The sequence below is a fragment of the Ictidomys tridecemlineatus genome, chromosome Y, assembly GCF_052094955.1.
Source record: "Ictidomys tridecemlineatus isolate mIctTri1 chromosome Y, mIctTri1.hap1, whole genome shotgun sequence".
Classification (NCBI taxonomy): domain Eukaryota; kingdom Metazoa; phylum Chordata; class Mammalia; order Rodentia; family Sciuridae; genus Ictidomys; species Ictidomys tridecemlineatus.
Window position 1 is genome coordinate 24615240 of NC_135494.1, and position 24696 is coordinate 24639935.

A 24696-nucleotide genomic window follows, 5' to 3' on the forward strand; every position below is an offset into this window, starting at 1 on the left:
CAGTAGATGTTCAATAAATATTTGTTGATGAATAAGTAAATCAGGTGTGGGGTACTGTGATGGACTTTCTTCCCCATTCCCCACTCTACCCCCGTCATCTTGTCCCTTTTCTCAGAATGACCATCAGCCAAACAGAAGAATGGAAAGCGATGAAGAGACTACAAGGGGGTTGCCAGGACATAGTCCAGAGGGGACTTTACAGTCATCATTGCAGTTAACTCTTTGATATCCACCCAGCAGTTTTTCCTTTTGCACTCTAGCTCCAGCTAGTCCTGGGTCTTCTCTTCCCAGTCAGGTTTGGAATAGTTCTTTTCTCTGCAGCAAACTCAAGGCCACCTAAACTCTAAAATGCAGACATTAGGTCTGAGGAGGGGAGGGACTAGGTACCAAAGGATGTCAGCAAATGTCTTTTTCTGACTACAGAAGGATTGTAACCACCTCCCCTGCGTATTAGAACAGATCATCAAAATCCCCATCCTTTTGGTTTTTAATCTCATTAATGATGTGACTTTTGCTTATGAAAATCCCATACATTTGTTCTGGGCTTCTAACCTTTCCTGAGAACACACACACAAGCCCTTGTCTTGTTCTTCCTGGTATTCTAGGTCCTGCCTCATCTGGAAATTGGATGGTGCACAGTTGTTCAGGGCAGGTGTATCCATCCGTTTCCATTTCTGCTCTAAAATCCTCTGCATATCACCCAGATAGACATGGAGGCTGGCTGAAGCTGTGAAGGAGAGCTTAAAGATGTAGAAGAGGTTCTGGGCTTAAAAACAAATAAAAACAAATGAATCTGGAAATTGCTTTTGGGACAGGGCCAGCAAAGTCCAGTTGGTGCCTAATATTTGGGGTATGACAGCTTCTCAATCACTTAACAAACAGGTTCTGAAAGGCAGGCACTGGTGGTGCTATCAAGATGAAAAAGCACAGTGTGGCCTGGAGGAGCTCAGGTCAGGGAGGGGCAAGGAGACAGAACCACAGGACAAGCCAAACTACAAGAAGTGAAACAATCATAGGACCAGGACACAGTCACAAGCCACTTTCTATGTGCTCTCTAGGGAACTGTAAACCATTTAACCTAAAGATGGGTCAGGGCCACCACCTCACACTCATACAACATATTTCTTCATGGGCAATACCAGGGTTACAATTTCCTTCCTCTCAGACCAGACGCTGCTTCTTTGCCCAAGCCGCTCTGTTCCCCATTCCATGGCAGAGGCTGTGGTGACTGGGACAGTGGCCACAAGCATCAAGACTACAGGCCTACAAAGCACAGGATAGGGGCACGGTGGTCAGGAGGCCCCAAATACGGTGTTTGGAGCAGTCTCCTCCTCAAGACACCGTATCTTCACTCTCATCCCAGTCTTCAGTTAGCCGCAGTGAAACGGCATCATTGCCACCAGCATTGCGCGGAGGCGGGCGACAGGCTCTGCAATAAGAGGTGGGCAGAGGTTAGAGGTTAGGGGGTGGAGGGCGCTTGGGTGTCACCTGGGCTGCAGTGGGAGGAGCTGCTAGCTCGGGGGAGGCCGGGAGCGGGCCGGGCTGCGGAGGGAGGGGATGGTGGCGGAGGCACGCAGGGGCGGCGCGCAAGGCTGGGCACTGGCGGCGAGGGGGTTACGCGCCTCGGCTGGGCTCCGCCGCGCGGAGGAAGGCTGTGCTCGGCCGCCGGGGCCCTGCAGCTAGCCGGGTCCGCCCTGCGCCCCGCCCCGCCCACCCCTCCCGGCGGAGGGCGCGCCCAGGCCAGGCGGGACCCGGAGGAAAAGGCGCCACTGAAGCGCGGAGTCCGCTGTCATCGCCGGAGGGAGACGCAGAGCCCCCTGAGTCCTGGTCTACCGGTGCTCAGGGCCCCCTTCCCGAGGCCACCTAGCGCCCGCCCCCTGCCGCGAGCCAAGGCCAGCGCCCCGCCCGGAGATGGGCAGACGTGTAGATGGCGCGGCTCCCGGCGCCGCCAGATCGCAGGAGCCCGGCGCCGGGGCGCTGCGCTGAGGCTCCCGCTCGGCGCGGCCCCAGAAGCCTGCAGGTGTCCTTGGCCTCTCGGCCGCCGCCGGGGAGACTCCTTCGCCGGCACCTAGAACCCCGCTACCCGGAGCGGCCCCGCCCTCCAGGCTTGGCGCCGCGCAGGACGCCCCGTCTGAGGCCCCCCCGCCGCGGCGCGGCCCCCGCAGCGCGGCGCCCAGCCCAGCGCAGCTCCCAGCCGTGGATGCAGGACCCGAGGCTCGCTCCTGCGGGCGCGCTTGTTTTCTTACAGTCGCCTCGCCCTGTGCAGCCCCCACCCGCTGGTCCGCTCCGCTGCGCTCAGCCCCTCCCTCCATCCTTGCCCAGCGCTGGATTTACGAATGGGGGGAAGAGGCCACATGCCGCCGCCGCCGCCTCGTGTTGACCTCGCGCAGCCCGGGCCCGCCGAGCTCCGGCTGCCCTGAAATCGTCGGCCCGGCCCCGGCAGCCGCTCGGAGGACTTGTTGCTGCTGCGCTGCCGCCGCCGCCGGCGCCGCGGAGAAACCGGCCGCTCCCGGGCTCCGCGCGGTCTGGGAGCCGGAGGGTGGCCCTTGTGAGTGTGAGCGCGCGCGTGCCCCGGACCCTCGCAGTGTGCCGGGACTGAGCACTTCTCGGTCTTTTGTCGGGTGAGGGGGGGCGTGTCCCCGGCCCGGAGCGGGAGTCTGTGTGTCCCGTCCTCGCCAGCTTGCCGCTACCTCCCCGGGCCCCTTGCCGAGTCCTCTCTGCACCTCCTGCCTCCCGCCCCAGCGTTGCCTACCCAAACCCCAACCACCTGTGCGCCCGAGAAACCCAACTCCTCCCGCTACGCGCCCGGGGGGGAAGACAGGGGCAGGGCCAAGCCGCAGAGGGGGCCGCCGCCGCCTCCTGCCTCCTCCTCGTCTCCTCCCCCTCCCCCGTCTGACGCTGCCTCCTCTGGAAGGGTGTTTGGAGGGCAGCGGCCGCCCCAAGCCGGAGCCCCGCAGCGCTTCCTATGATCAGCTCGGTGTGTGTCTCCTCCTACCGCGGGCGCAAGTCGGGGAACAAGCCTCCGTCCAAAACATGTCTGAAGGAGGAGATGGCCAAGGGCGAGGCGTCGGAGAAGATCATCATCAACGTGGGCAGCACGCGACATGAGACCTACCGCAGCACCCTGCGCACTCTGCCGGGCACCCGCCTCGCCTGGCTGGCTGATCCCGACGGCGGGGGCCGGCCGGAGTCCGATGGCGGCGGTGCGGGCAGCAGCGGCAGCAGCGGCGGCGGAGGAGGATGTGAATTCTTCTTCGATCTGCACCCGGGCGTTTTCGCCTACGTGCTCAACTACTACCGCACTGGCAAGCTGCACTGCCCCGCCGACGTGTGCAGGCCGCTCTTTGAGGAGGAGCTCACCTTTTGGGGCATCGACGAGACCGACGTGGAGCCCTGCTGCTGGATGACCTACCGCCAGCATCGCGACGCTGAGGAGGCGCTCGACATCTTCGAAAGCCCAGACGGGGGTGGCGGTGGTGCGGGGCCCAGCGACGAGGTCGGCGATGATGAGCGGGAGCTAGCCCTGCAGCGCCTGGGGCCGCACGAGGGAGGCGGAGGTCCTGGCGCCGGTTCCGGGGGCTGCCGCAGCTGGCAGCCACGCATGTGGGCACTCTTTGAGGATCCCTACTCCTCCCGGGCGGCCAGGGTAAGTGTCAGGAGTCCCGGTCTCCCCTTCTCGTGTCTGCAAGGGGCGCGTGGTGGTGGTGGTGGGTAGGGGCTGAGCAGAGCCCAACAGGACTAGCTTACCACCCAGTCTGTTCTCACCTCCCTCCCAACTCCCTCCAGGGCCCTCTGGGGAATTACACACTCCCACCCTCTCTCCTGCACGCTCCATCAGGAGATTGCACACACTTGACTTACTTCTTGGACCCAATCCCAGCTGCCTTGCTTTGCTGCATCCCCCCAGGGAGTGGGGTGCCCACAACTCTTCATCCCTTCTTTGGTTTGCACAGGCCACCCCATCTTCAGCTGCCCTCCACTCCTCCACAGGGCCATAGCCCTGGAGAACTAGAATTGCCTTCTTCTGGGGTGAGGCAAGACTAAGAGAAGAAAACTGGGATTTTCTTTTCTTTTTCTTTTTTTTTCTTTTTGTTTATGTTAGATGCTTCCTTTCCATGTCACCCCACTTAAATCCTGCCAATATCTCTGTGAGTTGGCATCTATGCATTTTAGAGAGAGGGACAGAGCCTCCAGCGTGCTGAGCTTAGGAGAGGCAGAGCTGAGACCAGAACCCAGGCCTCCAGTTCAGGTGAGGAGGGGCCTTGGTTCTTTGGGAACAGGCTGTGCCCCAAGACTTTCTATATACCTGAGCTGGCCTGGCCTCAGCTGGGATAAGGGGAGTTAGACCGGAAGGGCTTGCTATTCTAGGCTCCTCAGGCTCCCACAGCCAAAGGCCAGCCACAGGCTTCCTGGTGATGATGCCAGATTTGCTGCCACTACTTTTCTTATTGCTGCTGCATAAAGTGGCTTCCCAGAAAGCCCTGGTTCAGGTTACTGTTCCAAATGGGAGTGTGAGGGGGAGGGGAGTACAGGTTTATTTAGGCAAGGTCTAGTCCCTCTTCACCACTTTCCCTAAATTAATCTGGTTTTCCTTAACCCTTATAGCTGGGAGAGGATGATCAGGGAGACACTCACCCTGTGTGAGTTTGGTTCGACTGGGGCAGGCCGCACATAGGAGAGAATTGGTTTGGAATAGGAAAAAATTCTCCTCCTGGCATTGTCAGTGAGGATAGGGGAAGTCCAGGAATATTACCTCTGGGGTTCTCAGTTTTTCCTCAGAAACATCTGTTGAGAGTAGTGAGGATCACTTGATAGGAAGGAAGGCCATGATTTAAGCCATACAAGATGAACCCACTGTTAGAATAGAGGAAGGAGTTGATCAGGACTTTCTTGGAGTTCTTAACGCCTCAGTGAAATGGAAAATCTTGAATTTTTATAACATAATTGTTTGTTTGTTTGTTTAATTGTAGATGGTTACAATACCTTTATTTTATTTATTTATATGTGGTACTAAGGATCAAACCCAGTGCCTTGTATATGCTAGGCAAGTGCTCTACCCCTGAGCCACAGCCCAGACCCACAACATAATTGTTCTTGATATTTGCCACTTAGACCTGAAGTCTCCAGGATCCTTTCCGGGTGTTCATGAAGTTAAAACTGTTTTCACAGTTGCACCAAGCCATCTTTACACTGCTGCTCTGCCATGCTATCTACATTCATGGTACCAAAGCAGCAGTGAGCAGGACTATAGCAACTCAGCCCAGGGCAAGACCATGGCACCAGGGTAGGCCTCAGGCTCCACACATATAATTATCTCACAGCTAAAGTCAACACCAGTTGCACAGAGGATGTGAAACAGTAAAGAGTGCTCACTCTTTTAGACACCATCCTCAATACGTCTCTCTGAGCTCTGTGCTGCATATGGAATGGTTTCACAAGGAAAAGTGCTGGTATAGTTACTTGAGCTGTGAGCTAAGTTAAGTGCTTTTAAAATTGATTCTGAGGACAGGTGCAGTGGTGCACCCCTGAATTCCCAGCTAATCAGGAGGCTGAAGCAGGACGACTGAGAGCTTAAAGCCAGACTGGGCAACATAGCAAGATGATATCTTTTTTAAAAAAGCTGGGGGGGGTGGTAAAATGAAACTGATCCTCAGTAATTTTTTAGTTATAAGAAATTCTAAGATCATAAGGTTTGAGAATTGGGGTTGCTGAGGCAGAGTTTGTACAGTTTGTACAATTTGGGCATTTTCTCTGAAAATGAAGGTTATTGCCTAGAACCTTCATTTGGGGATAAAAGTGGTTGCATCATTGATCCAGGATCAAAGTTTTGCTGAGTAGGTAAAGAGGTGCTGTAGAGAACCAGGCAAATGGCCTGCTCAGGATCTGCACAGGAGGAGAAAAGACCTAAAAAATAGAAGAGAATGATGAAGACCAGATTGCTATGTATCCTTTAAACTTAAGACAAATATGGGATTCTGGGAGGACACTAAGGAGAGTCATGTATCATGGTCAGATGTACTCCCAGCCTCAAAGGAACTTCCATTCTTTCAGGGGAAAGAAACCTGCTCCCAAGTAAGCATGCACACAGGGAACCATGATTCATAGTATGTGAATGGTGCCAGCAGATTGCTGTGTAGCGTGGGAGGAGGAGGCCCAGCACTCTGACTATGGGATCAGCACCTGCCAGCTGCTTCCCATTTCTCTCCTTTTCTCCTTTGGTAGCTATGAATAATGCAGAAATAGCACTTGCAATAAAAGAAAGCTGAGATTCAGTTATTTTTCAAGTAGGGGGAGAAAAGCTACCTTCCTTTGAAATTTTTATCTGGAGGTTTAAGGTCCTAAGATTTAGCTAGAAAGAGCTAACAGATCTGTTTTAGAAATGCTTAAGCTGCAAAATACCAGTTGCCTCGAAGTGGTTTCACTACTTACACCAACACGCTTGAGCCAGGGAGAAGTATCCCCCAATAACTTAGAAACAGTGCTGTTAGAATCTGTGGTCAGATTCAAGCTTTTCCTAGCATAGACAGTACTGGGCAAAAAGCCCAAATGACTTCATTACCTCTCAAGAAAGTCATAGGGAAAGTATCTAGAAGCTCTTTGTGATAACGGATAGTCCGAAGCAGGAAGTAAATTAGGTCTTATTACCTGTTACTGACAACAGGAATCTAAAGCTCATGATACATCTAAGAATTCTCATACATACATCTACCAAGTATTGGATACAACTAGGATTTGAGCTGGAGGTATCTGAGTTCTTGACCATCATGTGGCATTGTCTTGACTATCAAGAGGGCCTCCTCCTAAACCTCACCAATCTGAAGACCCTTTGTTATAGCTGCAGGCATGAACACCTCTTCTGTCTGGAGATCCCTGCTCCAAAATTTTTCTAGCATATAAAGCAAAGTGTCATTATTCTATAATTTCCTAAAGTACATTTTAGATATGTATTAAAAAGATTATAGACAAAGACACAAATAAATTTGAAATGAATTGTAGAAATTCATTGTCTGGTTTGTTTGGGTTTTTTTCTTAAATACAGCAGCCACTTACACTTATTAGATATGAGAAAAGTGCTCTTTATTATGTCCAATGTGTCATTTATGACATTTATTATTTTTTCTTAAATATAAGAGATTGGCCCTATGGTGGCATTCAATAAAGGAAATTGAAAGGGGGGGGTCAGAACTGTGTGTATAACATATGTGAACATGCACACGTACATACCCTTTCTTTCGTTTTTTTTTTGTTTGTTTTGTTTTCCTTTTTTTTAAAAAAAAAAATTGTAGTTGTAGATGAGCAAAATGCTGTTATTTTATTTTATTTAGTTTTTTAATGTAGTGCTAAGGATCAAACCCAGTGCCTCACATATGCTAGGCAAGCACTCTGCAACTGGGTTGCAGCCCCAGCCCTGCACACACCCTTACAATAACTTCAGTCACCTTTAAAGAGTGACAAGACAGTGAGCTTTGTGCATTAGTCACTGTAGGTTTTGTTCTGAACGATTCTAACATGCTGCAGGGGGCACTTCTTTCTGTTCCCTTATCACCTTAACTGGAAGTTGGAATATAGGAAATCAAGACTGTTTCTTTCCTTTCAGGTTACTATTTCTATCTCCAACAAATAGAGAGCATATACTGAAGGGCAGAAACTGAGAGGTTAGGGTTAGGAAGGTCCTTATGGATCTTCTAGTATAAATATCTTTTTTTTTTAATGGATGAAAACTCTGAACCTGTGACAAAAATAAAAAATGTACCCCAAATTCTCCTGCTATGGCATGGCAGAAAAGGGGTTAGAAACCAGATTTCAGATTTCCATCACTCCTTCCACAAAGTTATTCTTGCTTTTAATAACTTTGTTATTAAATCCCCTCCTATGCTTAGTGCTTCAAAGTTAAATCATTTAAGTCTCACCGACTTCCTCCATAGTCTTATCCTTCAAACCCTTATATAACTGATCTATTCTGTGAAGACTTAAAGCCCTTCTGTAGGGGACCACAGTAACACCTGAAATACTCCCCGATGACAGGGTCAAACCAGTTTCACTAGGATGGTGACGTCCTATAAGTATAGAGTGACCATGAGAAGCCCTGGTATAAAACTCCCAGGTGACTTTAAATCACTAATTTAATGAAATCACGTCTTATGTGTTTTCATACAACAAGACACTGGAGAATGACTAAACCAAATATACATAAAGTTTTCAGATTATATACATATTCGCCATCCAATACTGAGTATGTAAGAGATATCTTTTAAATTTACTGTGAAAATGGGAAGTGGAAAATATGGGATGAAAATTCAGGTGCCATCTAAGTACAAAATTAAGATACATTTAATACCTTTTCATATTAACTGACAACTTACAAATTAGCCTTCCAAATTGTATATCATTTGCTTCTCATATTCTGTGGGGTAGGCCATGCTATCTTCACCAGAGAGGTTCAACAACCCACCCAGAGTTACACAGCTCCAAGCAAGGAATCCAGGGCCCTGAAGAGTGGGTGACTCTCAGGATGGTGTTCTCCCTAGCACAAAACTACCATACCACCTCAAAAGTTTTGAGTACTTAGTTATCTGGGCTGGAAAATGAAGAGTGACTGGGAACCTAGTTCAGTGGTAGAGCACTTACCTACCATGTGTGAGACCCCCGCAATTGATCCCCAGGATTACAAAAAATAAAGAAATAAACGTGTTTAAAAATGAACAAAGAAATCTGAAGCATGTAAAGGGCTTTGAGGTTTTGAGAAATGATCTTGTAGCACTTTCAACATCAACTGTGCAGACAGAGTGCAAAGAGGAAACTGCAACTGGAAAAACAAAAATCTTAAAATGTCAACCGGGTTAGGAGGGCAGCCAGGGAGAGCCATCTCAATTTTAGTATGTTCTTGATATATGGATTGGAACACAATCAGAAAAGACTAACCTAATATCTTTCTGAACCATAGTTGACCCAAACCCAATCCAAACTCAGAAAAGAATGAGAGCTAAAGTTGAAGGTTTAAGACCATCCGTCTCATGGCTGATACTAACAATCTCCTCCATCCAGGACTGGTTTGATGCCATGGACGACTTGTGGCTTCAGGGAACTTTCATAGACTTCACCCCTACAGAAGTAACTGTCTATAGCCATTGGGTTTTATTTCTGGCTGCCATGATATCCCCAGACCTGCCCCCCGAACATTCCTCCACTTCCCTTTCTAGGCCCCACGGAGCCCCCACACAGCAGGAAGCAGCCGGATCTGACCAACAACGCCACAATTCCTAAGAAAATAAAAAGGGAGGAATGTTGGGAAAAGTATAAATGGCAGTCGTACCCCAGAGAAAAAAACCCCAACATGGCGCCTAAGGACTTCTTCTTCCTACCTTCTTCTTCTCTGCAGTGGCGCCACAAAAAGTTCCCGCCCTTGTGAATTCTCCCGCCGGCGCCAATTTCAAATCTCGCTGGCAGGGAACCTTAGCCCCAATGAGAACTAATTCCTGGGCTCTGGAGCTGATATCTGGAAGAACTTGCCAATAAACCGGTGGCCTGCCATTTATCTAAGCCCTACCATCGCCCCTTTAGTTCTCTATAAGAACACAGCTTTTTGCAATAAAATTGGAATTCTCCTGGCAAAGTGTCTTTGTGTGGGGAATTCTTTCATTCTTAGTCTAGGTCATTTTTAAAAGAATTTTTAAGGTAGCCAGGTGAGGTGGTGCACACACATAATGCCTGCAGCTCAGGAGGCAGAGACAGGAGGATCATTAGTTGAAAGCTAGCCACAGCAAAAGCTGGCACTAAACAATTCAGTGCAAGCGTGTCTCTGAAATAAAATACAAAATAGGGCTGGGGATGTGGCTCCATGGTAGAGTGCCCCTAAATTTAATCCCCAGTACATCCTTTCCCCACCCAAGTATTTTGAAGACTAAAACACCACGAAATCTAAAGAGTAACCTGGAGTGGGTCTTGCATATCAATTAACTATTAAGCTATTACTATTATTATAAATTAAGCAAATGTCATTATAAAGTTGTTCTGATTAAAATGGTATAATGCAGATGCAGACGTAGAAATTACATTAAGTACCTAATTACTTTGATGTAACAGCAACCTTCTATCAATTAGACATTTCATTTTGCATGACAACACAGAGGCTCACAAAACAACTCAGCATTCTAGAATCACAGAGTTTTTGAAGAATTTAAAAATTGCCACAGTCTGGCTGGGCACAAATCACCAAGCCACCACAACGCACTTGTATCTTCAAACAAGAAACTTTATTGCCCCAATTCCACCAGCACTCCAGGCACACTCCCCAGGAACTCTCTCAGGTCTCCACCTGGCTCTGCCCCCACTCTTTCAGATGGTGAGAACTCCATGGGAACTCCAAAGTAGAGGGTGCCATAGGCAGCAAGAGCAGCCCTCTTGCCGGACAGTTAAGGTCTGTATACAATTGAATACACAGCTTATCATAACGATCATCATCTCAATGGCTCGCTGGATTCACCTCTGAACGACTGCCTTCCAGCAAAATGCCATGTGTCATCCCGACTGGGCTGTGGCCCTCAACAAAAAATGTTCAGTAAAATACAAGAGGAAATTCATTGCAAAATTACACACTAGGGTAGTGTGCAAGAAGAATGCAGAATGGAAGCAATATACAATCTAAATGTCTGAATGTTCTATTCCTCATGACATACCCACTCCTATGCAAACATTAGGCTTTCTTAGTAACAGTGTAATAGGTTAGTTGTGAGGACCAGACTGAATGTAAGCAAGGCTTCTAAGCAGAGGGAGTTTTCCGAGAGCCATGCACTCTTGCTCTTTTGGGAGATGCAGCGGGCAACGCTATTGGTCAAAGCCACAATTCTCTCGTTTTTTTAATTTTTAATTTGTTTTAATTACTTATACATGACAGTAGAATGCACCTATATACTTTGATATACCATACGTAGATGGGATATAATTTCTCTTTTTCTGAGTGTACATATTTTAGAATCACATTGGTCATACAGTCACATATATATAAAGTAATAATGTCTGCTTCATTCTACTATCTTTCTTATCCTCATATCCACTGCCTTCCCCTCCTTTCACTTCCCTCTACCTAAGGTAATGCTATTTTTTTAATACACATATATACCACAATTTTTGTATTTGTGTTTGTATATAAAGTATGTTGACACCCAATTCAAGTCTTAATAAATTACATTTCACCATCGTTGCTAATCCCCTGCCCCCTCCATTTCTCTCCCACCCCTCTACCCTATTTCTTCCATTCTCTTTTTCCCAACCCCACCATGAGTCAACTTTCTTATATCAGAGAAAACATTCAGTATTTGTTTTTGGGGTATTGACTAACTTCACTTAGCATTATCTTCTCCAGCGCCATCCATTGACATGCAAATGCCATAGAATTGTTCTTTTTTAATGCTGAGTATAATTCCATTGTGTATATATGCCACATTTTTTTATCCATTCATCCACTGAAGGACATCAGGTTCCCTCACTTCTATTTCATTCTACTATCTTTCCTATCCCCACATCCCTGACTTCCCCTCCTTTAGCTATTGTGAATTGTGGTGCTATAAACATTGATGTGGCTGTGTCCCTGTGGTATGCTGTTTTTAAGTCCTTTGGATATAGTCCGAGGAGGGGAATAGCTGGGTCAAATGGTGGTTCCATACCTCCATACTGTTTTCTATATTGGTTGCACCAATTTGCAGTCCCACCAGCAATGTATGAGTGTACCTTTTTCCCCACATCCTCACCAACACTTATTATTGTTTGTCTTCATAATAGTTGGCATTCTGACTGGAGTGAGATGATATCTTAGAGTGGTTTTGATTTGCATTTCTCTGATTGCTAGAGATGATGAGCATTTTTTCTTATATTTATTGATTGACTGTATATCCTCTTCTGAGAAGTGTCTGTTCAGGTTTTTAGCCCATTTGTTGATTGGGTTATTTGTTTTTTCTGTGTTTAGCTTTTTGAGTTCTTTATGTACCCTAGAGATTAGTGCACTATCTGATATGTGAGATGTAAAGATTTGCTCCCAGGATGTAGGCACTCTGTTCACTTCACAGATTGTTTTTTTTTTTTTTCTGAAAAGAAACTTTTTAGTTTAATTCCATCCCATTTATTGATTCTTAGTTTTAATTCTTGTACAGTAAGAGTCTAATTAAGGAAGTTGGGGTCTAATCCCACATGGTGAAGATTGAGTATGAGTTTTTTAAATTATATGCCCATATTGTTATAGGAAGTTCATGCATTTTTCTTTGAATGTAAAGATAAGTGGTTTTTACCATATTGCTGAAGTTTGACTTATGGTTCATTGACTTAAGTAGTACTCAATTTTGTGTGATTGTTAATAATATTTTCACAAGGATTAACTTTTCCATATACCCAAAGCAACTAAGAGACACATTGTCATTTACATGTATAAATAATGCATATAAGAATAATGTAATCAGTGCTTGATTATCTGGGGGAAGAAAGATGTCTTAAGCTAAAAATGTTTAGAAATTTAAGAATATATTTTCAATATAACTGATAGAGTTTCAATAAAACTAACACACTTGAAAATTAAAAATATGTAAATATAACCTACAAATTGGCAAGAAAATATAATTAATCTAGTTTAAAATGACCAAAATATATGACCAGAAATTTTACAAAGGAATACAAATGACTATCAAACACAGAAAAGGAATGTAACATTATCAATGGCAATAAATACAGACCTCATAATGAAATAGCTTCTGAAAGTTTTATTGCCAACAACTAAGAGACCATGATAAAGTGCCTGGACACCTTCGAGGAGACTAGACCAAGGACATCTCACATGTGATCGACACTGTGGCAACTGATGCTGCTTCTAGGAAGAGAGCTGGGTGTGACCCCTGGACTGACCTCTCATATGCCCTGTGACCAGCAGCCACATTCCCAGAACATATACCAGGGACAGTCTCACACAAGGGAGGCCTGTGCCTAAAGCTCATAGAAATGAGGTTCAGAGCAGCAAAAACCTGGAGACCTCTCAAAAGTGCAAAAGCAAGAGAGTGAGCAAGGCAACCAGATACATCCACAGGCTGGCTCCAGTCAAAACCAGTGAGCACAGTGGGTAAGTTTAAGGACCACCACTCTTTGATGGCTATTTTTATGTGTCCAGCTGGCAAGGTTATGGTCCCCAGTTGTTTGGTTAAGCATCAGTCTAGATGTGGAAAAATACTTCTTAGCTGTGATTAACATTGACTTTGAGTAACATAGGCCACCCTTTATAGTGTAGGTTGGCTTCATCTAATCAGTTGACAGCCTTAAGAGTAAGAACTGAGGTTCCTAAAGCAGAAAGGATTCTTCTCAAGGCTGCAAAATAGAAGACTCATCTGAGTTTCCAAGCTGCTAACTTATGGAATTGACTTGAGACTGCAGCATCTACTTTTTCCTAAATTTCCAGCCTGCTGACAAGTGCCATGGATTTCAGATTGTCTGCTCCCATAATATGAAACAACACATCAAAACTAATCTCTCTCCAATTCTCTCTCTTCTTATCTCTTCCCAGACTACACAGAATGCAGATACATTCAATGGAATATTTTTGTTAAATTAAAGGATCACTAAAATGTTATACATTTATATGCATTTGTACACACACATGAACACATATACATACACATATAATGTTAGAAATACTAACAGCTGCAATACAGCTTCAAAAAAAATTGAGAGAATAAGGACTCCTAAAGGTGTAAAGAGGCAGGGGAAAGTGTATACTTCCATGAAAGTTGTTACACTTGAATTTTCAAGGTAGGTTTATGAGACATAACTAAAAATTTAATAAAAGCAGGCCAGTATGGACAATGTAAGTGTGTTATCAATGTGAGTTATGGACAATTGAATCTTTGGCATCAGATATCTTTTGAAACATAGGAAAATTAGTAATCAATGTTTCAATGATGTGCATGGATTTCTGGTGGCAGTGGATGGAGGTGGAAGAGGAAAACAAAGGCCCCATGCTGAGGAGAGGCACTTTCCCACACCTATGCTCATTTTTCAGTCATCTGAGCAGAGAACAGAACTGTGGAATCTTGGCTGTCCCTGGAGTCACCTGGGAAGTTCTTAGTGCCTGGAGCTCACCCCCTGACATCCACATTTATTGGCCTTAGAATGAGTTTATGAAAGGACATATCTGAAGGCTCACCAAGAGGTTCTCATTGCAGGTCTGGGACTCCCTGCGAGACAGGATGCTCTCAGGATGCAGATGTCTGAGCCCTGATTTAAAGTTAGTTTCAAGCAAGTGAAGAGCACAACCAGATATGCTTTGTACAAAGAGTACAGGGCAGAGGGTAGAGGACAGATGAGCAAGAGGACAGGCTGGCAGTCACAAGGCAGTTGGATGCCCATGTTGGTGGCTTTGGAGAAAGGTGAGGCCTTTGAAAACAAATGTGCTGACTGTGGGGTGTGGATGCCAAGAGGGAAATATGCTGAGGGGTGTCTGGTGGGACTCAGGATTTCAAGTTGGTGATTAGGTAGTTTGTGATAAGTAGTGATGGTGAGCAGATTGCAACCCCTGGCCCTTTGATGTGCCAGCTTTGCAGTGCCTGGGAACTCATTGCTGCAGAAAAATATTTGTTAATCATTGGATGGCTTGAGAGAAGGTTAAAAGCAATGAGTGATTATGGGCATGGTGACATATTCCTGTAATCCCATCAGATCAGGAGGTTGAGGCAGAAGGATCCTGAGTTCAAAGCCAGCCTCAGCAAAAGTGAGATGCTAAGCAACTGAGTGAGACCCTGTCTCTAAATAAAATACAAAAAAGGGCTGGGATGTGGCTCAGTAGTTGAGTGACCACAGAGTTCAATCCCTGGTATAGTTACTATAATTTTTTTAATAAAAGCAATGAGTGATTTGTGCATTTTCTCCCAGAGGGCTGTTCAGGAAACTTTGCTTCTCATTCTTTGGTTCCTTGTGCCATGTCTGTTGGTGGCACAGATTTTCTAGAGAGCAGGATTGATGGTTAATATGAAATCCACAGACTTCTCATGAGTTGTTGAATGGGGCCAGTTGCACTCACCTCTGTCTTCAGGTTTCCAAAATGCTGGTGTAGTCCCATGAACATCTTCTTCATTTTATTTTATCTGTTTTTAAACAAAAAGTGAGTATCTATTGAATTGTCACCTAAAGTCATTAGCAAATAACATTTTTCCCTTTAGTTCACAGTGTCACAGCAAACCATCTAAAAGGTATTCATGAGCAGAGTAATTTTAGTATTAATAAACCTAATGATGATTTAAAAGCAAATTAATAATTTAATCTTTTGTTAATTCATGACATAGTTATAGAAAGCCTAGTTATTATGACTTCAATAAAAGGTCTTTTGGAGATTATCACATTTTGTTTGAAAAGAAACTGAAGGGCAAAAGTTTCTAAATCTAACTTGCAGTTCAAATCTTCCAATTTCTCCTCTTTCTGGAGGCAGGGTGAGGCTTCAAGACTTTCTTTCACTCTTTTCTGCTTTCTTATTATGGACTTCCCATCTCCTCCTGGCTGATGATTTATTTGAGTTTCTTTGGATGGAGCAGGAATAATCCAGGGGATGGGAAACAACCTTCAAAAGCTGCAGCTTGACTAGACAGCACATGGACAGGTACCCGGTGAAGGGCTGCAAGTGCTGGGTCCAGGCCGGCCGAAGCACCAGGCACAAATATTTGCAAAATTAAGCTCAGAAATACGTCAGGGTTTTTTAAGGGAGTTGGGAGTAGAGGAAAAGCATCTCTGGTTTGTGAGATCACATGAGGAGAAGATGGTTCCCTGGGCCACTGCTCTGTCAGGTCACTGGCTCTGGAATAGAGCTCAGAACAGAAAAGGTCACAGCCCAGTCAGAGGTTGCCCTGCCTCTCGCCTCCCTGTAACTGTGCCTTGGCAGCCTGCACCTTCTGATAAACTCAGCACCAGTATCTGCAGCTGCTCAGTCTACCAGAAGAGCTGTGTGAAGACAGGCATGTCAGGAGGTGTCAGGAGAAGTAGAGATGAGAGCCTGGGCCTGGCTCCAGCACAGGAGCGAGTCTGAGCCACACCAGGTTGTAGTGACGGCTGCATTGCAGCCTGGCAAAGTTCAACTGTCCTGACCTCTGAAGGTAAGGATGAGCCCACATTGTTTTGGGGACCATGCTACATACCACTTTTAAATATGTTTATAAGGAACTGGCTTCAGAGGTATCACCAGGCACTGCTCACAGAGTTCGGTGAGAGGCCAGCACATGTTTCCAGAAGGTAAGACAGAAATATCCAATAAGTTCGGACCCCTCACACAGCATCCTCCTCACCCTCTCTCCTGTACAATATAAGGTGTGAAGGTCATTGCACCTCTCAGCACTGGGCTGGGGACACATGGGTGACTCCGTACCCTGCTTCAATTCTGGCTGATGGCATTACTATAACACTGCATGTCTGAAATGTTAGAGGGGCATTTATGATTATTAGAAATAATCAAGCCCAGACCAAGGAAAAAAGTCTAAGAGAATATTCAATAATTTATAGCTAAATGACTTTGGGACCTTAAGATAGAATATCCAGGTGGTTCTTAAAGGACTCATAAATACTCAATTTAAAAGGGAAATATTAACATGGAGGTTTATGATCAGAGCATTGAAATTACATTGATCATGTCTATTCTGGCTCTAAAAATAAAAGTGGAATAATAATCCAGCTACCTAAGTGAGAAGGCTGCAAGCCATGTCTTGCATGGTAAAGCAACATCTGACATTGTCACAGATCAGGGACCCTGCTCCAGGAGACCTTTCTGGAAACGCCCCCAAGGACTCTCAATAGACCCAGCTTCTAGCCCCAACTCTGGCTCTCAGGGGGGAGTGTGCGCATTATTTGAAATTAGATTTTGTTTCTTTGAGGCAGAAAGGACACATATCAGAGTGAGAGAGGTTAATGGAGGCAGCTTCTCAGGAAGAGATCTGCCCATGAGCTGGAATAGGACCTTTCAAAGTTCTGGTTGTCCAGGGATGGGCATGGAGAATGCAAAACAAGAGGTGATCTGAGGGTCTTTGGTGAAGGTTTACAGGACAGAGGGGTGGACCATGATGAGAAACGGAGAAGTGTTAGGCCTTCCTAGAGAAGTAGAGTGCCCAGGCCTCTCCTTAGATACCTGCAGCTCCTGAGAGGGTCGAGGAATACCAAGCTGGTTCAGACACCTCCTAGAATGGAAATGACAGAAAAACTCACAATTCCTGACCTACCTACCCTAGAATCTGTTGGAAAAATGCATCCTAGAAATAGATAAATTCTAGATAGGGCAGAGGGGTGGGAGGGAAAGGGAAGGGGCAAGGGTTAGCAAGGATGGTGAAATGTGATGGACATCATTATCCAAAGTACATGTATGAAGACATGAATTGGTGTCAACATGCTTTATATACAACCAGAGATATGAAAAATTATGCTGTATTTGTATAATAAGAATTGTAATGCATTTTGCTGTCATTTATTTTTTTTGAAAGTCAATAAAAATAAATTTTAAAAATGAGAAGCTAAAAAAAGAGATTAATAATAATAAAATAAAATAAAATAATTATAATAATTTCTCTGAAAAAGAAAGATCATTCTGGAGAATAAAAAGTGCAGTCCAAATGCAAGCTCCACAAAACACACATAAACATTGATTAATTATTTCCTGAATGGACAAAGCCAACAAATGGGTGGTGGTGCAGCGGAGAGAAAAATCACTTCCCAGCAACTAAAACGAATTAATCACTACCTCTCCTAAGACATTCACTGGCCATATTGGGTGGATTGATACATTAGTTAAGAATACAGACCTGGGGCTCTCACTTGACTTCACACCCAGCTTTCTTACTCTCTGTACCTCAGTTTCCTCATCCACAAAATAAGGCAATTGTGATATTTCCTATTGAATATTTTCTGTCATGATAGGAGGATGTAAAATACTCCATAAAAGAAAGACTGAGAGGAAAAACAGGGCTAGAAAAAGAATCTGGGGGTGGAGTTATTGTTTTAGACTTGGCATCCAAGGTCAGGAGACTGAACAATGCCTCAGGGAAAGATCTACACAGGGAGCTCAAGAATTGAGCCCCAAGGCAAACTGACTTAGGAAGTTAGAAAAACAGCAAAGAAGTTGCCTTTTACCTAAGATTGCACAGCCATTTGGGTTTGAAAGAAGCAGGATAAGAGTGTCATTCTGAGTTCTTGAATGAGCTAAGAGACCTTAAAACTGCTAATGTTATGCCAGATTCATGGAACCCCAATAGACCTCCAGGAGCTGAATCCAATAAAATCACACAAGAGTCTTTATTGCAAGCTCAAGCCTGGACTCACAACCATTCCCAATGCAGGAGTGAGTCCCGGCCCTTTGTTCAGTGAGATTTTATAGGTTTTGGGGGGATACTGTATGCATCCCAACATCACACAGCAAAAAATTTCATACCACGGGAAAGTCAAACAAAAACTCAACATTGATTAGCACATTCAATGGTGGGAACAAGTTGGTAGGGGTGATTGGTTAATACAAAAGGGGGATTTGTTTGAACTTATTAATTTAGGCCACAAGGGATATACGTGCTATACTATATGGTTTCCCAACATGTTATCAACCACCATAAACTACTTGGGGGTCATCTGGCGTTTCAAGTATTTTCCCTGTCTCATGCTGATTGAAGGTTGCTAAGGGGGTTGCTATGGGTCCTCACCTAGCCTGAGTCAGTAACACCTGGTGCCACTGACCTCTCCTGTTATTTACAGACAAACAACTAGGCAGGGTGGGTATGTGCTTAGGAGTATTCTGTGGGTTTTTCCAAAGACAAGGGTCATGCCCTCTTCCTTAGGACAGGCCTTGAAGTAGAAGCTGCTGTTATTTATTTATTTTTAAAAATGCAGTTACATTAGTTTCTCACTAAGAGGGGGTCAGGGGCTTGACCCCTCCTTTGTGGTCTTAACACTATCCAATAAATGCCATTCATGGTTTTGATCACATGAGGCCAAAAATTTCCCATGGATTTCACAGCAATGTGGAGGTCATCATTGACTTCAGAGGGCGCATTGAAAGGAAGGTGTGTTAAGAGGTTAACAGGAAAGTTGTGGAAGTTAAATTGAACAGTTTATTTGAACAAATAATATTCCTGAATATTCCTGAAGCAGGCAGTTCTCAGAACCAGGAGAAGGCTGGAGAGCTCTGCTCTGTAGATGGTGGGCATTTCCAGATTAGGCTGGGAAGTTGAGTACAGACAGGGCTCCCCTGTTGAGACCCAGGAGTTTGCCTTGCCTGGTCATGCATGGTATGGTGATAGGCAGCTTGTGATTGGCTGAAGCTCAGCTATGTGTGATTGGCTGACACTTGGCTGCTTCCTTATACTACTGAGTTTAGTTTCCAGTTTGTTTTTGAACTACATTTGGTGGCTATTTGTTATACAGGAATTCAAAGCATGACCACAGTCTCTGAAAAGGACTCCTATTCATTTAACATGACAGATGGGGGCAAGAGCTTCACTGAGGAGCATTCCAGATAGAGCTCAGAGAGACAGTCTACAGGTAGAAGAAGAGACTTGGGGAGCTGAGCCACTGATCATGGTTGGAGATGGGTGGGAGACATAAGGGGGGAGCTGAGCCACCAGAGGAAGAGAAGCAGATCCCCATGAGTCTGAGGCCCTGGCAGCTTTGAATCCACAATGTGAGCTTGTTTGGGTCCTTGTTCCCATGTCTGAGGCTGTGTAAGCAGGTCTCCTTCTTGCTTTGACACTGAAATCCTTCAGACAAATTTCTAGAGGCAAAAATACAAATCGACATGAGAAAAGAACCACATGCATTTGGGAGTGATCCCAGGGCTTCACGAAGTAAGAAATGTGAAAAGACCTGAAAGAACCTAAATCTTGCAGAACTAAACAAACAAGTTTAGTGCTGCCTGAAAGCTTCTGGGGTGACCTTCAATGTGCCTTGTGACTATGCTGGCTTCATGTTCATGTTGTCTATATACATCAAAATTAGTGGCTTGTTTATGTCCTTTAATAGAAAGGATTTTCAATCAAAAGACTTTTAAGATTTTCACTGAATGTTCACTGTGCACAAAGAACTTTATAGTCAAGGAGATGTTGAATGGCCTAACTGTGTAAATCTCACAATACCTCAGGGTACACAACAGATTTTTATATGCATCACTTTATTTACTATCAAAGAAACCCTAAGAAATAGGTCTTATCATCCCCTTTTTTTTATAAAAAGAAATCAGAAACCCAGTCCAGACAATGTACTTCACAAGTGGCCACATCAGCAATGGCTCCCAGGCTACCTTACCCCAGACCCAGGGCTGTTCCCTAATACAAGTCAGTCATCCCTTAGCAGTAGGGCATGTTCTGAGAGATCGCTGTAAGGTGATTTTATTGTTAGGTGAACATAATAAACTGTGCTTACCCAAACTAAGGTATTTGCAACATCAGTAGGAAATATAATTTTGAGATCATTATCATACATCAAGTCCATCAGATGTGGCACATGATCATTCAGCAGAAGTGGCACCCCATTGTGATCACCACATTGCACCCAAAGGCAAGGCCTGAACCGTGTAAGCACAAAGGAGGAGGGAATCAAGGAGTCACCTTGGAGCTCTGTCCAGGATGTTCTCTGAATCCCATAGCTGTGTTCTCTTCTCCTCTCACACAAGGCTTTCATCACTACAGGGATGGTTTCTGGTGCCCCCAGAAGCCTTTGCAATGCCCACTTGGAGCTAATCAAGGTGTGGCTCAATCATACTGACATTTCTGGTCTCCTATTTTCTCACCTGAAAAATTAGAGTTGAGCTTCATCAAAGTTGTTCTTGAACCTCTGAGGCCAGAATCACTTCTTTGAGGGTTTGTGGCTCTGCTCTAGGTAACTGGATAGCTGAAATTTGGATTGTTGTATAACTAAGACATTACCTTATTTCCTTGTAATGAATGTGTTTATAACTAGCCCTTCTACTAGGATGTAGAAAAAAAAATTTCATCTTACACGCACCACTCAACGAACTTTGCCTTTACTTGGACAATTTTGTTCTGATCTGTCATTGTGGGAAGAGAAGAGATGCAGTCTTTTCAGGGCAGAAATCACTTTAGTTCTCTAACTCTGCTATCTCCATGTTTTCTCAGTTAATAAATTACATGTCATGTTTATTTTTTAAAGATTCTTTTTTCAGTATATAAAGAAAGAATGAATAAAAAAGAGTGAACTAAATTTGCAATTACCCAGGAATAAAGGAGTTCCTGTTTAAAAAAAAAAAAAAAGATGTTAGCAGGGTGCAGTGGTACATGCCTGTAATCCCAACAGCTCAGGAGGCTGAGTCAGGAAAATCAGGAGTTCAAAGCCAACCTCAGAAAAAAGTGAGGCGCTAAGCAACTCAATTAGATTCTGTCTCTAAATAAAATACAAAATAAGGCTGGGTTTGTGGCTCAGTGGTGGAATGCCCCTGAGTTCAAACCTTGGTATGCCAAAATATAGGTTTTTATCTATTGAGGTGATACACCTATTTTTTTCATATAAATGAATTCAAGTAAATATGCTTTACACCAGTCAAGTCATCTTCAAAGTAAAAAAAGAAAAAAGGAAAATTTTCTTTACCTGAGCAGTCTATCTACCATGATATTTCCTTGTACTTGATCATAATTCTTTAAAAATATTGGGGAAATAACTGGAAAATCCAAACCATAAATCAATCACTAAAGTTTTCTCTTTTTGAAGGCTTGCAAATAGAATTTACATATCACTTTCTGAGTAAAAACTCAAGTGCATATGATTAAAAAATGCAAGCTTTGACAGTATAAAATATTACTTTTCATAGAGAAATTACAAGACAGTGTCTGATCTCTGTATTTTGAAACAAAAAAAAAACACTTTTCTTTACTATTATTCAGTTTGATGCAAAAATTCCAAAATTGTTTTATGAAAAACTTTCTTTCAACCCAGGGCTGTACTTCTGAGAGTTACACTTCATGGTCTTTTCCATTCACATCTGACTGAAAGCAGACTGGCTGCACCATTTTAAATACATACAAAGATCTAATGAAGTTAGGCAGTGGAGCATGACATTGCTTCTCTTATTTATTTATTTATTTATTTATTTATTTATTTATTTATTTATTTATAGTTGTTGGCCTTTTTTTATTTATTTGTATGTGGTGCTGAGACTCAAATTCAGTACCTCATACATGTGAGACAAGTGCAATACCACTGAGCCACAGCCACAGCCCCTGCTTCTCTTCTTTTGGCATATTTCTTTCTGGGTCCTCTGAACTTGGAATTTGTGTTTAAAAATGTTTCATTAATTCCTATTAGGGAATTACTAGTAAGGAAACTTGCATGTTAGCTTCTATCAAACTGTATGAATAAGTGTTAACCATTCTCAGTTAAAAGCCCTCCTTTTAGCCCTACTCATGTGCAAACATCATGCACCTCGGCAAACCATTGAGGAAATTAATGCACTTCAGCCTACACAAGCACTTGTTGATGAATATTAGCATTATAGATTTTAATTTAAAATAATATCAGTCTTTTCTGGCCTGCATTGTAGTGCATGTGCTGTTATCTGCTTATAATAATGAATCTGAAAATCCACGTAAATTAATTTGCTACCTCTCTTGCCAGCATAATGGCTTGGATATTGATCCTAATCATAGAGCAGTTGCAGGTATTTCATTCAATACCAACAGGACAGATTGGGCATTGTGGCTTCTGAAACATAGTTGGAATGACAGTAGAAACAAAGGTGCATTTTTCTGTCTCCCCCACCCCTGCACCACCAAGTTCAACTTTTCCCCGCTCAGAGTGGCTGTGGGTTTCATTCTTTCTCAATATTTCACTACAACTAGAAACACAGTCAACCAATTTAGTGAGCAACAAGACTCAAGTGTAGAACACCTAAGTTATCCCTACCTGTCTCTCTCTGAGGGATGTCACTCCAGTGACCAGAAGGGCTCTGTGTACCACCAAAACCCTTGATATCACTGCCCAATATGGTAGCCACCACATATGTTGCCAGTTATATTTAAAGTAATTAAAAGTAAGTGAACTAAGAAACAAACTTCTCAGGACACAAACAGATATCTGTTCAGTTTTCTGCACATTCAAAAGATGAAACAATCCCAAACTTTCAGTGATGAATGAATGGATAAACAAAATGTGGTATGTATACACAGTGGAATATTATTTGGACTTAATTAACTCTAGTACATTCTGCAAAGTGGAGGAACCTTGAGTACAGTACACTAAGTAAAATAATCTAGTCACAAAGACAAATATTATGTGATTCTCCTTAAATGAGGTTCTCAGAATCATTGTTTAGTCCAAACAAAGTTTTACATTTACAAGATGGGAAATTCTGGGGCTAGGGTTGTAGCTCAGTGGTAGAGTGCTAGCCTAGCACATTCAAGGTGCTGGGTTTGATCCTCAGCACCACATAAAAATTGATAAATATAATAAATGTATTGTATCCAACAATAACTAAACACACACACACACACACACACACACACACACACACATATATATATATTAAACATTGAAAATTCTGGCAATTAATGTTGATTATGGAGGCACAACAATGTCAATGATTTTAATGTCACAGATTTAAATGTGCTTACATAGCAAATTCTACATTATGCATATTTTACTCCAATTTGAAGCATAGTCCCTCATTTTCCCAGTAGCCCCATGTGGTCAGGGGTTACCACGCTAGAGAGCACAGGGATGATCACTCCCCTTATCAAAGGAAACTCTGCTGATGTCATTGCTTTAGCTTCAGGCTGTTGGGATTCAGGTAGGTGAAGCAAGGAGCTGAGCTTTGGTGAGATTTGGTCCCAGTAATAGGTTGGTTCCCTGCACCCTGCACACACCACAAGTGCAGCATAAATGGAAACAGACCACCCTCTTCTGATTGAGACATGACCTGGTTTCTCTACCTTTGATTTAAAGTGCTTCTATGTTTTTTGAAATGCATTTTTCATTTTCAGAACAACTAACCATGAACATACATGGGGCTATCAGAGTCAGGCACTCATCTTTGTATGTTCATGTATTTTTAAGTCAGAAGAGTTAAACGTGGTATCAATCTAAACTGTAAACTAGAGTAATGCTAATAGAAGCCACCTCTGGATTGCAAATTCACTAACAGAGAAATCAACCAATTGATCATAGGGTATGGATAAACAACGATGGGCAGGGGGTCATTACACCATCTTATTTACTCCATTATGATCCCTTAACTTGTAGTGATGTGTGAATGCTGGGTAGCTATTAGGGATCACAATTCAATGTCAGTGTTTGAGAGTCCAAGTCTGTCTGACCCCAAATTTAAGGTACTGCACTACCGTCTACAGGTGTTATTTATGGTCCATGTATTTATTTTTCACTGATATTCTTAAGAGTAGAGATGTATTTTTTTTCTTTTTGTTTTAACTGATAACATCTATCATGTGGCACTTAATAGTTTTTTAAAATTCTTTCTGAATAAATGGCCAAAGGCACACACTGGGAGTTCCCCCATCCCACTTCTGGCTTTTGTGCGTTTTGAGCCTTCAGACAGTGAGTAGGTGAGATGTATCTTCTTCCCTCCTCTCAAAAGCCCCTCATCGTGAAGGAAAAAGTAATTTCTCACCCAACTCCATGTTCACTTTCTTTTAGTTGTCAAAGATAGCTTTCTTATTTTTCATACTAAGCACATTTTTAAATCTTATT

The 24696-nt window shown here is 43.8% G+C and overlaps 1 protein-coding gene across 5 annotated transcripts in view; it reads left to right on the forward strand.

Moving 5' to 3' along the window:
* The first annotated feature begins 1574 nt into the window (after positions 1 to 1574).
* LOC144372125 (voltage-gated potassium channel KCNC4-like) overlaps positions 1575 to 24696 on the forward strand; it is a 52375-nt gene continuing 29253 nt past the window's right edge. For 2 of the 5 annotated variants that reach the window (XR_013432181.1, XM_078035536.1), the window contains exon 1: positions 1575 to 3646. Coding sequence is in view for 4 of the 5 variants with exons in the window: in XM_078035536.1 (XP_077891662.1) it covers positions 2966 to 3646 (681 nt within the window). In the remaining variant the exon portion in view is untranslated. Of the gene's footprint in view, positions 3647 to 3953; positions 8794 to 9045; positions 9614 to 24696 lie in introns of those variants that run through there. The other 3 variants (XM_078035534.1, XM_078035535.1, XM_078035538.1) reach the window with 3 other exon arrangements.